Source organism: Colletotrichum godetiae, assembly GCF_030913485.1.
Source record: "Colletotrichum godetiae strain CBS 193.32 chromosome Unknown BDP55scaffold_86, whole genome shotgun sequence".
NCBI lineage: Eukaryota > Fungi > Ascomycota > Sordariomycetes > Glomerellales > Glomerellaceae > Colletotrichum > Colletotrichum godetiae.
Genome location: NW_026851334.1, coordinates 28019 through 42631, shown reverse-complemented (window position 1 = coordinate 42631; position 14613 = coordinate 28019). Strand labels below are relative to the sequence as shown.

Here is a 14613-nt window from a genome sequence, read left to right as displayed (position 1 = left end):
TCAGTCTTAGTGACTATGATTATCATTGATGATCGGGTCTAGCTTATTGATGAGCTACGCAAACTAAGGAAATAGGGTCTCAACGCCGCCATAATATAATCTCCCATGATACTGACTGGGCCATACATGGGTGCAAACTCCATTCACGTTCTGTTTGCCGCGTTATCCTATTGTGGACGCAACGCTCCAGCTTCCGAAACACCCCACCGGCCATCAATGTACTGTCGCAAACTCTTTCCCCAGAAAGCAAGGGGCACAGCGACGCCTCCCACGACGAGAAGAATAGCGCCCAATTCGAAGTTGGCACCCAGGTAACCTTGTGATCTGAGCCACGGTGTGACAGCGTAGCTCGTCGCGAAGCTCAACATGTACCCCGCTCCGCCAACGATAACCATGGCTGGCGCCGCCCAGCGAGGGAAAGCCTCAGTAACCCAGAGTGTTGACGCGATGCCGTAGGCAGCCGCGCTGAAGGCGTTGATGAGATAGGAGACGAAGATCCAGATGAAGCTCCATTTGTAATGCACAGTGAACCCATACAAGAAGACGCTGCCCGCACCAGCCAGCACAGCGGGGAGAAAGGCGATGAGGTAGTGTTCCGCATCTCGGATTCCGCCGTTGCGGAGTGTCAAACGGCGGGCAACACGCGATGTCAAAATGGTCGACACGGGCCAGGCGAGAAGGGAACCGATCGCCGAAACGGGGTTGACCATGGAGATGACACGCTCGGGAAGGTTGTACGGCGGTTGGGACATGACCACTGCGTACGTTTCGCCAATGAAGATCATTGCGCCAAAGTTGAGGGCGTTGAGGATCGCGACCCAGAAAACGAGGGGATTGCATGCGCAGAGCATCGTCTGCACATAGCACGTCCACATCTCGCTGAACCCTGCACCGCTCTTGCGCACTCCCCATCGCCTTACCATGCCCTGCCAGACGGTCTCGGGGACAGCCTCGGCCTGGATGGCCGCGCTGGCTTTTCCGCCTGGCAGCTCTTCCCAGTCGTCGTACATCTTGACCTTTTCCGAGCCACCCTGGACGAGAATGTGGCCGTCAAAGGCGACGGCTGGTCGGACGAAGTACGTCTCGGGCAGGAAGAAGAAGGCGCAAACGAACACGGCGAGGCAAGGGACGAGCCAGGCCGTGTAAAAGCTTCTCCATCCTGGGGCCGCAAGTGCCGGGACGATGCGTAGGGACACGAGGCCAGCGCCGCACCCGACACTCCAAAACATGCCTAGAGCATTCGGGCGCTCGTCGATGAAGGTCAAGTCAATGACAATCAAGATGGACTACAAAGCACCAGTCAGTCAAGCACCGGGGAAGAGAGACGGAGTTAGAAGGGCCGTTACATACCGCACTCAGGCTCAACCCGGCGGAAAACCCCTGCAAACTCAAAGCCCCGAGGAGCTGGTAGAAGCCCGAGGCATTCGCAGCCAGGGCCGTGGCGAGTGTCAGAAAACAAGACGCCAGCAAGAAGACTGGTCGTCTTCCGACGGCTACCGACAGGGGTATCCAGAGAAATGCCCCGAGACCGAGGAATATTGTGCTCGGTGTTGAAACAAGAAGATTTAGTGGAAACTTGTCGGCTTGCTGGAATAGTGTAAGTGGCGGTTTAACTGGTTTGAGGCATCACCGCCGGATGGGGGAAGGGAATTATACCTGTCCGTTGAACTCGACAGCGAGAGATTTGTACATTAGACTGGCAGCTTGCGTCTCCAGCATGGAAACAATGGAGTAAAGTATCAGTACTCCCATGGCGACGAGTCGCTTCGACAAGCTCCAGTTCAATGGGTCGTAGGGCGAATTACTCGGCATGGGTAGCTTGAGTGTCTTGCCATCGGAGGTGATGAGGTAAATGCTGCCAGAAAGGTCGGCCGAGGCCGGCCGGTCTGACGATCGACTGCTGGCGCGGCTCATCGTGTCCGTAAAAGAGGAGAATCAATGAACAAAACAGAGAGAGAGAGAGAGAGGATAGACAAAGAGAGAGACTCGTGTAATAGTGAGCGGACACGATTACTGCAAAAGTGGACCAAAATGTCAAATTAAAGACGGCCGGTGTGCTGCCAGAACAACCCGTTGTAGACGACAGCAAGCTAAGGTTGACGGGACCGGGAGGCCAGGTCCCTTAATATGAAGAACATGGAATTGTCGAGAGTTTCTGTTGACATGTGGTGCGTGGAGAAAGAGACCACGTTTGGCCTGGGTTCGATAAAATAGAGAAGTAGGGGCAAAGGCGTGCCAAACCGAAAGTTGGGAGGAAGACAGCGTACGGCATGTTCGGTCGTCGACTGTGACAATCTTTTGACGATTTGGGAAGGCATCACAAAAAGTTTATTCGAGTTAATTACAAGATACAACGGGCCAAGACCAGCAAACCTCGAGGTAGACTGTGTACTGTCGTAGAGTAGGGCTGATTTTTCTCTCTCCTTGAGCGTGCTAACCGCCATCTGAAACCCGGCGCCATGGCCCCTGGACTCTCGAGGCTTGTTCGTGAGGTAGCAAGCAAGGGGTGAATAGAGTACAGTAGGTAGCTAAGGTACGATGTGATCGTGCACAGGTTTTTCCCCTGGCGGGCGCAAGTAGTGTATCAACAACGGCGGAAGATGGTGTAGAGAAGGACGGCTGGAAGTCGGGGGGAGACTGATGGATGGGCGCCGTTCCCAGTCGCGGGGTTGGCGGGGTTCATACCTGTTTGGTTTCCTTCATCGCAAACACTTTGGAAGGGGATTTTTAGAAAGAACAGACGAAGATGAAGCCAAGCGGTGAAGCAGAGTGTGCGTGTGTGAGCAGCAAAAAAAAAAAAAAAAAAGCAAGCTCCGTCCGACTGATGGCAACAAGGTTCGTGCCTAAAGTTTAAATCGTCAATCTTGGCAGTCTATGGAGAGGCTCCAGAGGCTTAGTCGCTTGGAAGGCAATAGAGACACGTCGAGGTCGACGGGCACCCCTGGGCTATCACGGACGACTCGCCCAAAACCGTTTCAAGCGGAAGTTTATTGACAGGTTTGGCGGGCTGGGGGGGTAATGGGTTGGGCACTGGACAGTGGAGGGGTCGTTCTGCATGCTACGCTATTTGCTGGGCAGAAAGTCTGATCACGATGGAGATGAGGACTCTCCAAGTCAAATCTCGGGAAGGACTGGCCGCCAGGACGAGATTGGATCATTGGGTGCTTCTTGTCGAATCTCGGCTTGGGATCTGCCTGTCGGCACCATCCGTGCCATGGTCCCAATCGGCGGCATTTGGGGCAATATGAGTTTCGGCCGAGCCGCCGATTTAACAGCCTCGTCGTACGTAGTATGCAGATCTGTAGTCTCCCTATAGAAGAAGAAAGACGTTGGTGGTTGCTGCAAGAGAAGGGTGCTGCGAGAGAAGTATGTTACGAGAGAAGCATGCGGAAGAACGAGTTGCAATGGCAGAAATCGGACGGAATAGCTGCATTGAAGACTCCATGCACACACAAACACACACACACAACACCCTCTCGCGACCCCTTATCCAAACTGGTTGATGATGATAGGACCAGTCCGAGAACCAACGTCTCATATGCACCGCTCGCCCGTTTGAATACCTAACCGAATCCTTATTCCAAGTAGCTCTTCAGATGAGAAGTTGACGTCGTGAGAGCACGCGACTGGTTGGTCAGAAAGTTGCAATATGTCAGACTGGTAGTAACACTGAATATATTAGTCCGCGGCGGCCGAGCATCGAACACCATCGGGTTTCAGGACATTTCGTTCGTCGTAGCCCACGGTTCGTCGTATTGCCAGATCCTTCCTGTCTGGCAGTCTGCAAGACGTGCAGAATGCGGGCAATGTGCCATTCAAACGGCGGCGTGTGCCGTGTTGCGGACTTTTCCCTCGGGACCATCTAACCCAAGCATCAAGGGCTCGTTGTATGCCTCCATTCGGATCAGTGGATCGGGGCAGAATCTTCGGTTACTGATGACCAAGCAGGCAGTTTCCGTCGTAATGTACGGATATTTGTATCACTGGGAAGTGCGCGTGAAGTTCTGGCCCCAGTCCCCCAGTCCAATCCACGCAAGACGGCAAACAGGAGAGACCCTTCCTGCAATGTCGGCGGCTGGAAGAAGCCCTGGCAGAAACGGAATAGCAAGCCCTGCTTATGAGTTAGTACTTCACACCCCCGCAATCATAATGACTGACTGGGGGTCTCGGGGAATCGGGGTAGACGGAGCCTCTGCGTTTGTCCGACAATTGGGGGCCAGCGGCCAGCTTGGTGCTTCTTGGTGCTGCACTGCTGGGCCACCGGAGTCTTTTCGTGGGATGCTCACAGGTTGCCAGCTTCCGTAGGCCGGAGCCAACATGCTTTGGACTGACTGGTTGAAATGCTCCTTGGACCGTCTGCAACGAACAGGTGGTGTGTGTTGACGCGCACGAAACGCTGGCAATGAAACCAGGAGCCAAGAGGCAAATCTCGATCGAGGTCGATTCTCCCACCACCGACGGTCCAGTCTGGGCCGCCCCTCTGTGTCAAATAAACACGGCATTGGAGACTCATATTGCCATCGGTCGCGGGCGTTCACGTCGCTTTCGCTGTTGCCACGCTCTGATACCTAGTTTACCTTGAGAAGTAAGTGATGGTTCACGCCGTCCGTCCTTCTGATATCCTTCTCAAACAACTTCGAAGATCCAGATGGACAATTACTTCTCTGGCGTTGTCCCCCCTCGTCTGGTATCGCTCAGTCTGACCAGTCAGCAGTTCGGCCCAACGAACTGCAGCAACGTTGCAACTTACAAGCCAGTGTTCATCAGGAACGGCGTAGTCCTTTGGCCATCCACCCTTTCGGCCCTCACGAAGCTCTTCGGGTCCGCGTCTCAGAATTACGTGAAAAGCTGCCAGTCACATTCGCATCCGAAAACGCGCACAGCATGGCGATAGTACATGACCATTATCAATGCAAAGACGTCAGGAGGAGAACCCAAAAGGCTTTTTGATAAGTGTTTTGCAATTACTGTTCATCATCACATGCTCTCAGTTTCGCAACGCGATTTTTTTTTTTTTTTTTTTTGGCATGAAGTCGCATGTCGAGCGCGACTCAGTTTGAGTACGTCTTGTCACCCTTTCAGCAGCGGCGCAATGTGCCCCGAAGGTCAGGGGTTGGGTGGCTGGCTGCGGCCTGGCCCTGAACGCTGAATACATGTCCCGAACTACCGATGGAGGCCAAGAGTGAAAGATAGAGACTCTGGGATTTAGCCAGTGGGATGTCCGTATGATGCTAAGACATGCCTCCAGGGAGAATGAGGCAAAGCCGACTGATCTCCTTCCATAGAATCCCATGTTCAAAGTGACCAACAAGTCTCAAATTCCCAACGGCTCTTCGCCCAGGTTTTCCCACAAACATGGGGGCGGGCGGCTTTCACGGGACCTACCACAGTCTGTATCCGTCGTACAGGAGGCTTGTACGATTCCGTCCATGGCACGCATACGTGAGACCGGGGTTTGATTGGATAGAACGACAGACCGTGACAAGGATGCCGCCCAAGGAAGAAGCGGCCTCTCTGGCCGGGAAGACTCTCAGAGACTCTGGCAAGTCTGGAGACTCTGGAGGAGGCCGTTCCAGGCTCCGACCAACCCACGCTCAGAGGGAGATTCCGCACATTAGCCGTGGCGCTGCTGCGCGGATTCGCGGCCCGGCGGGCAGGTCGTGATGGGGCCACGAGCGCTCAATCTGCCCGTAAGCTCCGCGGCGCCCCCTCCCGTCCTGTCCTCTTTTCACCCGGAAGAAGACGGTCTTGGTGCAAGTGAGGGCTTTGAAGCAATCTATCTCGTCGCAGATGGATGGTTCCCCCCCCAGACCAAGCCCAAAACGGCCGGACCAGCTTGTCGGCCCTGTATCCTGTTGTTCCTATGGCCATGCTGACGCTAAGGTAAATATGAGAATTGTGGACACATTCTGCGTCGTGCTGCGGGCCGTGGCCTTGAATCCCTCGATGATAAAGTCTTCGTGATGCCCCAAGAGTATACACGTTGTGCGAGTTACTTTGATTTGAAAAGGCTCTCCTGTGAATTCTGTAGATTTCCAGCCACATCGACGCTCTTGCAGACATTACCTTCGTCTTCTTCAAGGCACAGTACAAACGGACAGACGCCAACTACCATTTCTTACCACTTCGGCCGTCTAGGTCCGCCACTATTTCCAACCCTCTTTGGGAAGGTCACGAGGTGCCATTCTTCACTCGATTCGGAACTGCTATCAAGAAAACCACCGAGCGACACTAGGCCCAGAACTTGCTCTGTTCCTGCGCCGCCGCCCGCTGTCTGTCCGGGTTTTTGGATCAATACGTCTGCAGGACAGGAGTTGTCTCCGTTTTCCACCACTTGAGAATAACATCCGTTGAAAGCCTACGACATTGTGGTGTGGTTTGCGCCGTCACGAGACATTTCGGGATATATATAAAAAGAAGACTATTGAGAACCGGTTTTACGCGTTGCGCTCGTTCGCTCCTTGAGGAGCCTTGCTTTGAGACAACGATTGGATCAATTGACAGCGTCAATCTCATCTCGGCCAGCCGGATACGATATTCGATCTCACTTTCCATAAGTCTCAACAACACAACGCACCAGTCTGACAGTCACTTGAGCACTTGAACTTTCCGCTCTTGCCCTCTATTCGAGAACTAGACCGGGCCATAAGCAGCATTGATCATTTATCGGAAATCGCATCTGTTGGCTGGCAAGAAGTTCTGTTGAGCAGGACTTGCACTGAGCAGTTGCAAACCTTTTGGTATCTGTACATACCTCAACCTGTCAGTCGGCTGCAGGACTCACGCATAGGCGTGTATCAGTGTTAGTGTGTGCATCCAGACACACTGCTGACGCCGCTCTCGACTCGAGAGTCTCGAGTAATAAGAGTTACTTGAGTCTCTCTCCCCCACTACACCCCCCCTTTCGATCTCTGGGCGACGGCAGCTCGGATGATCTTGGCCCGCTGGGCCGCTGGCCCCACCGAGGCGCCCCCCGCAAATGAGGAGGGGGGCAAAGGAGGAGGAGAACATGGAGATGGAGGAGATGGAGGAGGAAGAGGAGCAGCAGTTGGGGGAGTTGGAGATGCCGGCAACACAGCGATCCTGACCGAGACAACCAGTAGCAACACGAGCTCAGGAAGCACAACACCAGCTCCCGCTGCACCCTCCTCGTCCGTCAAGTCCCCCAAATCACGGCTAGGGAAGAATACTACTCGCAGGGGCCTTGGGTCAGGTACACGTACAGGGTCAAGCAGCAGCAGCGGAAGCGGAAGCGGTGGGAGCATCGGGGGAGGGATACCGTTATTAGGAGGGATATTAGGAGGAGGACCTGGACAACCATCAGGAGGAGGGCAAGGAGGAGGAGGAGGAAGACGCAGGACTTCTTCCAGAATTCTTAAGACGACCCCACCGTCGTCCACCGCCGTGTCCCGGGCCACCTCCGTCTCCCCTACCTCTACTCTCCTCACCTCGCCCCCTTCTTCTGCGGCCATCACAGCTGCAACTTCCGCCGCGACGACGCGCTCGTCCACCTCGACTCCCACTGCTGCAGTGGCCGGCGCCGCCACAGCTGCAGCCGCTGCAAGCCGCAAGGTCTTCCCCAAAAGTATGGAGCCCCCCGTCGTCTCCTTTTACGGGGCCGAGCCCATCCCGTTGCCGTCGCGTTTCGCCGGCGTCAAGAAGCGGCTCATTGCCGGCCACGAGGCCGCCGTTGAGGCTTCGTGGCACCGTCTGATTGATGCTCTACGGACCGAAATTGCAGACATTTCGAGGCGTGGATCGGAGCTGATCCCGTCCATCAACTTCACTGACATCAATGACCCTGTCCGTGTCGAGGCCTTTGCGCACAGGCTGCGCCGATATGGTGTAGCCGTTATCCGCGGCGTTGTGCCGCCCAACGATGCTCAGAAATGGGTGCACGAAACTCACGATTATCTCGACAAGAACCGCGAGTTCAAACCACCCGCACTTCACGATCCTACTTGCATTGATCTCTTCTGGACGCCCGTCCAAGTACGTGCCCGCGCGCATCCAAACATGCTGCGCGCGCAGAAGTTCGCCATGTCCTTCTGGGAATCGACAGACGACGTGCACATCACCCGCGCACCCGTAAGCTACGCAGATCGTTTGCGCATTCACAACGACAAGCTCGGCGCCGTCGGCCAGCCTACCGGAAACTCGGCCGCAGACTCTCTTAGCACCACTGCCTCATCGACCGTAATTGCGCAAATCGACAGCGGCAGCCTGGAACGCTGGGAACCGGACGGCTACGGCCGCGGCGGCACCTACGAGGCCGTCTTCCGCGGCGACTGGGAGTCCTACGATCCCTGGGACCCGGCCGGCCGAGTCGGTGCCACGACGGATCTGTACAACGGCGCGGGTGCCTGCAGCGTATTCCGCATGTTCCAGGGCATCCTCGCGCTCACCGAGGTTGAGCAGGGCATGGTACGCGTGCTGCCGTCGCCCAAGCTGGTGGCCGCGTACTTCCTCCTACGGCCATTCTTCTCGCCGAAGCGTGGGCCGCCAGAGCAGCCGGATGGCGGCAAGGCGGACCAGTGGGCTGCGTATCTCGATGCGTCCAACTGGACTCTCGATCTGGAGCCCAATACCATCATCCACGGAGCTGTTCCGGGCCATGCTCAGCGTCTCACGGAACGCTGGCACCCGCATCTGCATCTGCGCAGGAGTCTGGTCTCTATGCCTAGCTTGCAGGCTGGTGACTACGTTATTTGGCAATGCGATCAGGCCTACTCGATCATCACGGGTGGCACCAGACTAGGTGTTCCGCCGTCGTTGCAGAACGAGTCCAACGAGCTCTCCCTTCTCACGTACACCCCCGTCTGCCCCCTGACGCAAACAAATGCCCTGTTCCTCGCTCGCCAGAGAAAGGCATTCCAGACCGGCCAGCCGGGACCGGACTTTGACACTCTCGGTGGATTGGGCAGCGAAGCCTCCCATCAAGACCGTCCCGGTGCCAAGGAGGTCGAGGAATATGGCGGAGTCGATGGCCTCCGCGCGATGGGATTGGCGCCCTACGATACCGAACCAGCGGGTGTTATCCCGCCCAAACACGCGGATGCCATGGACATTGACGATGAGGAGGGCATCAGGAACAAGTCAAAGACGGAAGCGGAGACAGAACTCCTCCGACTGGCCAACATCATCCTCTTTCCGAGTCGCTACGATTTCTACATTCCTACAAATGGCACCCGGAGCAGCGGCGATCGCACCCCTCGCGCGACGGCGGGGCCGCCCAAGACGGTGGTCAACGGCAGTAAGAGCAGTGGCAAGAGTTGACGGCGTTGGTTGAAGGGGCGATGGCGGCGCGGCGGCCGGCGACAGGTAGACTCGTCGGGTAGGGAGATCGAGGAGGAAGAGGATGACGATGACGATGAACCAGACACCGTTGTTGAGAATGTGACCTCTAAGGGGGCTGAGGAGACCATCACAGTCACGGTCACCTCGGCGGAAGTCTAGATTGCTGTTTTTCTTACCGTGATACCCTGCAATCGGGCAACCCGTCGAAGGAGGACCGGGTTATAGAGGAGGAGATTGTTAGAGAGAAAGAGACAGAGAGAGAGAGTCTGAGACAGAGAGGATGGGAAGGCCGCCCCTTCAACGTGACGCTAGAAAGCAAACATTACGCGCGTAGATGAAGAATGAGTTCGAGATCGAGAGATGAAGACCTGTCAATGTTCAGTACGACAGTACTCCGTACGGACCGCGATTGAGGACTGGAACGATTGGTAGACGAAACTTTGCGAGATTTCATGCATCTTCATGGGCTTGGCGGGATCCGCCGTCAAGGCCCGATACTTTTTCTTCATCTTACCACATTTGATTTGATATGCAATCGTATCTGCCGCCTGTAGACTGTGAGTGTGAGACGTGAATAATTACTGCGAATATTGATCAATGGGGCGGGCGTTGCAGAGCGGCGGCCGGGACGTAGCCGGTTCTTAGGCTGGAGAGGACCGGGACGTGTTCCCGGCTCACACCACCACTTTTCCCTGTCTTAGGCTCTCACAGTCTCACTTTCAGATGGCGCCGCCCCGAGAGTTTGGGACCGGGCCTGGCTCTGCGTCGGCCGCAGTATTGTTGACCTTACAGCCGGGAATGCGCTATGGAAGATCCGACCAGATCCCCTGGCAGTTAGGTTGTCAAACGCGCGCCCTTGGAGTGCAAGAAGCATATAACGAAGCTCAATGACCTACTGCTCATATTGCCATTGCAATGTTGAAAACTCGTACCTGTCTCGGTGAACAAGCTGCACATCACACAGAGGAGGGCATCGCCGCATCTCAGAGACCCCACGCATGCGCCGCTTCCCCGTGTTTTGTTGCTCCCGGTCTTGATTATATATTTTGCAAACGGCATACCGGTCTGTCATTATCTTCCTTTAAGCCGAACTGGTTCCAGTTTGATCGGTCAAGCGTCGGCGCCCCTCTCGGTCTGGATCCTATCTTGGGGCGCATCGACCCATTTAATGCCACCAAATGTACGTTATAAAACACATTCAAAAAAGAGGGTTCGCGCGGTGATAGTGAATTTCCCCGGATGACAAGACGGGGATCCGTTAGTGCCTGACACCACTCCACTGTCATATGATTACTATCAGGTCTCTGTCTCGTTTCGAAAGCCGCGTTCTGGCTGATGGTGATGCGTACGAGCCTACGAGTTGACCGGAGAGTTGAGAGCCAAGACAATTTACAAGGACCAAAGACAGCCAAACCTAGACAAACGCGCGCCCTAAAGACAAACTAGGTACGGCATTCCGAATCCTGCAGTCTGCACTCTGCAGGCCAGCGAGTCAGGCCCCGAACGTTCCCGCCAACCGTGATTGGGACGACACCAGACCGCGCTGCGTAGCGGCGAAGCATGCGTTCATGTTGGGCGACTTGGACCCGGGGCTGGTTCTTTGTCGGGGTTCTACCCGCTTTCTGTGCATCTTCTCCTGCGATGGCACCGCAAATCATCCCGCCATGCTCCTTGTTGATGGGAAAGGTACGGAGTACGGAACATGGACATGCCAACCCGGAGCTAAGCAGGGCTTCTGCTGCCGCGTTTCTCGAGGACGCTACACACCTTTTCGGCGTGGCCGCCGGCAACAGAAGCAGTCACACAGTAATTACAGAATCCGTCAGTCTGTCAGAACGCGGTCGTTTGTCGGCAGTAATTGGAGCTAAGCCCCGAGTTTTCGCCTCTCACCCGCGCTTCTCCAAGGGTCTTTTCGGTCTTTTGAGTGCTTCGGCCAACCATCAACTCGACGTCTATCGGATAATGGGAGGGTCTTCTTCCTTGATCCCATGGCCGAATCCGACGTCGGATGTCGCTCGACCCATTGCCAAGATATTAGGAGATGGGCTGGCTACAGGCCAAAAGCTTGTGGCTTGAGGCCTTGGAGAGAGACTTGGAGACAAGTCTCAGAGCGTGAAGCACGTCAGATGGTCAGCTTGACCTCAATTGGGAGAGCTGAAAGGGAGCGAAAGGAGTAGAAAAGTCTCAGCAAATGCTTGATGCGTGGGCCGCCCAATCGACGACTGCCGGGAATTTTCTGGGTCCCTTGTTCTTCCAAGTACCAAATGTTCCACCAGGTCTCCTCTTTCGGATCAGTGGCTATCGTCGGGCACCACGTTCGTCTTACCCCAATGCTTGAGGTGATTCTCATCTCATGGCTTGCCGTTGGCCCGTTGCTGCAATGCGTCGACCAGGCGCGGAATTCGGATGTGTACGCCAGTGGAACCTTTCGACGGCTGGGTAATCGAAACGTGGGAATGGGTGCATCTTCATTAGGAAATGGATCATGGAAACGCGTTAAGATGCTCTCGACAAGACGACTTTCTCTCCGTTATCGTTGGTATCGGCCGCTCTGACGTTGCCTCCCTCCCGCAAAGCAGGGATTCTGTCTCCTCGCTCTCCTCAAGTCTCCTCCCCCCCGCGCCCACACTTCTGATCGCCCCAGCCAGCTGCCAACCATCCCCCAGCGCGCTTTGCTTATCTCTGCGGGGCTCCCTATTAGATGGGGCCTTTAGGCCCGTCCGTTGGTCTTGTCTATCACGACCCGAGTAAGTCACATACTTACACACATACCCAGTGGTAATACCTCCGTACCGCTCCGTACCGTCCTGTTTCTCTCCCAAGAACCGGGAGACGTCAGATGAAGGTTGGCAAGCTAACCAGGGAGGGGAAGGGGGGCCGCCGGACACAGGGTAGCGTCCAGCCAGGGGCACGCAACGAACTCACATATATAGAATAACTGCCCTCCTCGCTAGTCAAGGTTGTCGAGCTGTGTTTGAGTCATATCCCATTTGATCTGCTCGGCGTCTTGGAGAGTGGTACTACCCGACCTCAGCCAGTCTTACCTCTCAACTTGGACGACTTGTGTTTTTAGACAGTCGGACGCCGGATCACCAAAAACTCAAATCTGTTTTACCATCCACAACCCGCCCAAGATGGCTTCCGGGATGGAAGAAAAGACTGTCGGCCTCAGCCGCGCCGACAGCACCAACAGCAACAAGCTTGGTACCGTCATGTCGGGAACCAATGCTGCTGTTGCTCAACAATATGGCGAGACCCAGCGTGGTCTCAGCCCTCGCCATGTCCAGCTCATGGCTATTGGAGGTTCCATTGGTACCGGTCTCTGGGTAGGTTTTCTCCCAGCCTTGCAGTGCTGCGGTTCGTAGCCCAGCGAACAGAATATTCTAACGTTGATTTACAGGTCGGTATTGGTGGTGTCTTGTCCAAAGCCGGCCCTCTCTCCCTCGTTCTCGGTTACACCTTCTGGGGTCTCCTCTTCATCTGGCCGCTCAACCTGTCTGTCGCCGAAATGTGCGCCTACCTGCCCATTCGCGGTACCATCTTCGAACTCGCCTCTCGCTTTGTTGACCCTGCTCTCGGTTTCGCCATGGGATGGACCTACTTCTTCGCCGGTCTCATGTTAGTGTGTACAGAGTACAGCGCTGTCGCAACGGTTATTCAGTACTGGAACGCGGATATCAACCCAGCTGCTTGGATTGCCGTTGCCATGGTCTCTTGTGTGGCGGTCAACTTGGTTGCAGTCAAGTATTACGGAGAATCCGAGTTCATCATGGCTTCGACCAAGGTCATTCTGCTCATCGGCTTGTGCCTCATCACCCTCGTCACCATGTCCGGCGGCAACCCCATGAACGACGCCTACGGATTCCGCAACTGGGGCGATGGCAACTACATCCACGCCTACTTCACCGACGGTTCGACAGGAAGATTCTTGGGGTTCTGGAAGGTCGTTATCTACGCCGCCTTCACTATCGCCGGCCCCGACATGATCGCCCTCGCCGCTGGTGAGATCCAGAACCCCCGCCGTACTATCCCCCGCGTCGCCAAGCTCATCTTTTACCGTCTCGTCGGTTTCTACGTCGTTGGTGTTTTGTGCGTCGGCATTATCTGCAGCTCGCGCGACCCTGGCTTGCTGGGCGCCATTGAGAGCGGCGAGCCCGGTGCTGGTGCTTCCCCCTGGGTTGTTGGCATCAAGAACCTCCACATTAAGGCTCTTCCCGATATCATCAACGCGTTCATCCTGCTCTCTGGATGGTGAGTTATCCTCTGTTGCGTACTCGTATTTAAAAACATGCCATGCTAACAACATCAAAGGTCCTGCGGTAACGCTTACCTCTACTCGACTTCCCGCACTCTCTACGGCCTCGCCCGCGACGGACAGGCCCCCAAGTTCCTCCTCAAGTGCACCAAGGCCGGTGTCCCCATCTACTCCGTCCTCGTCGTCACCGTGATCTCCTGCATCACCTTCCTCGTCTCCTCCAACGGCGCCGTCGACGTCTTCTTCTGGTTCGTCGACTTGACCACCACCGCCCTCATCATGACCTACACCTTCATGCTCATCACCTACATGGGTTTCTACCGCGCCCGCGTTGCCCAGAACTTCCCTCCCGAGACCCTGCCCTACCTTTCTCCCTGGACCCCTTACTTCCCCGGTCTAGCCCTACTTTTGGGTATCTTGGCCCTCATCTTTGTCGGTTTCGACAACTTCTACCCCTTCAGCGTGCGAGGCTTCATCACCTCCTACTTTGGTCTCATCTTTGGTGTCCTCACCTTTGTCATCTGGAAGGTTCTGAAGAGGACTCGCTTCGTCCACCCCAAGGAGGCAGATCTTATCAGCGGAAAGGCTGAGGTTGATGCTGAATGCCGTCACTGGGAGGAGGGTGGCATTGAGGAGGTGGAGAGGGCGAGATTGGCTGAGATGTCTTTTGTCAGGAGAACCTGGGAAAAGATGTGGTAAAAGTTGCTGCTAGCATAACGATAATGGCTTCCTTGTTCCAATGACAAATAATTTTCTGTCAACTATGCAATTGCCGCTTTCCCTTGATATGTGCTCTTGATTAGACAACTTGCTCTAACTTTGATGTCTTTAGTCTCCCTAAGCCACTTTGACACCCATGACTATAGCTAATAGCATGATGCTGACTCGATGTTTACATCAATCTCAGCCACAACAGGCACCCAACACAGCCAACACAACCAACGCACTGCCTGGAATCATGTATGGCATTCTTCCGTATGACTACATCAAGCCGTTTGCTTTTCCTCTGATGGTCAACACTGCCGTCATTTGGTTATGCTAGCTCAGCAGAGGGAGCGGCC

At 55.2% G+C, this 14613-nt stretch overlaps 5 protein-coding genes across 5 annotated transcripts; 3 read left to right on the top strand and 2 right to left on the bottom strand.

The window, feature by feature from the left end:
- Positions 1–167: 167 nt before the first annotated feature.
- BDP55DRAFT_566701 (major facilitator superfamily transporter) lies at positions 168–1914 on the bottom strand (the record flags this gene model as incomplete). Its single annotated transcript, XM_060570532.1, has 3 exons — positions 168–1286; positions 1351–1575; positions 1657–1914. 3 exons carry the CDS (start codon positions 1912–1914, stop codon positions 168–170), a joined length of 1602 nt encoding a protein of 533 aa, XP_060422453.1.
- A 2082-nt stretch (positions 1915–3996) lies between these two features.
- On the bottom strand, positions 3997–4770 carry BDP55DRAFT_420959 (uncharacterized protein). Its single transcript, XM_060567453.1, has 2 exons — positions 4751–4770; positions 3997–4699 (listed from the first exon to the last, which is right to left on the bottom strand). Exon 2 carries the CDS (start codon positions 4500–4502, stop codon positions 4131–4133), a length of 372 nt encoding a protein of 123 aa, XP_060422452.1. The 5' UTR covers positions 4503–4699; positions 4751–4770; the 3' UTR covers positions 3997–4130.
- A 2160-nt stretch (positions 4771–6930) lies between these two features.
- On the top strand, positions 6931–9276 carry BDP55DRAFT_566680 (uncharacterized protein; the record flags this gene model as incomplete). The annotated part of the gene is made up of 2 exons (XM_060570531.1): positions 6931–7151; positions 7353–9276. The coding sequence occupies 2 exons, from the start codon at positions 6931–6933 to the stop codon at positions 9274–9276; spliced, it is 2145 nt and encodes a 714-aa protein (XP_060422451.1).
- An 899-nt stretch (positions 9277–10175) lies between these two features.
- On the top strand, positions 10176–11330 carry BDP55DRAFT_420883 (uncharacterized protein). Its single transcript, XM_060567452.1, has 2 exons — positions 10176–10477; positions 10744–11330. Exons 1-2 carry the CDS (start codon positions 10213–10215, stop codon positions 11163–11165), a joined length of 687 nt encoding a protein of 228 aa, XP_060422450.1. The 5' UTR covers positions 10176–10212; the 3' UTR covers positions 11166–11330.
- A 1101-nt stretch (positions 11331–12431) lies between these two features.
- Positions 12432–14251, top strand: BDP55DRAFT_638503 (amino acid permease; the record flags this gene model as incomplete). The annotated part of the gene is made up of 3 exons (XM_060573123.1): positions 12432–12623; positions 12698–13548; positions 13609–14251. The coding sequence occupies 3 exons, from the start codon at positions 12432–12434 to the stop codon at positions 14249–14251; spliced, it is 1686 nt and encodes a 561-aa protein (XP_060422449.1).
- Between the last annotated feature and the right edge of the window lie 362 nt (positions 14252–14613).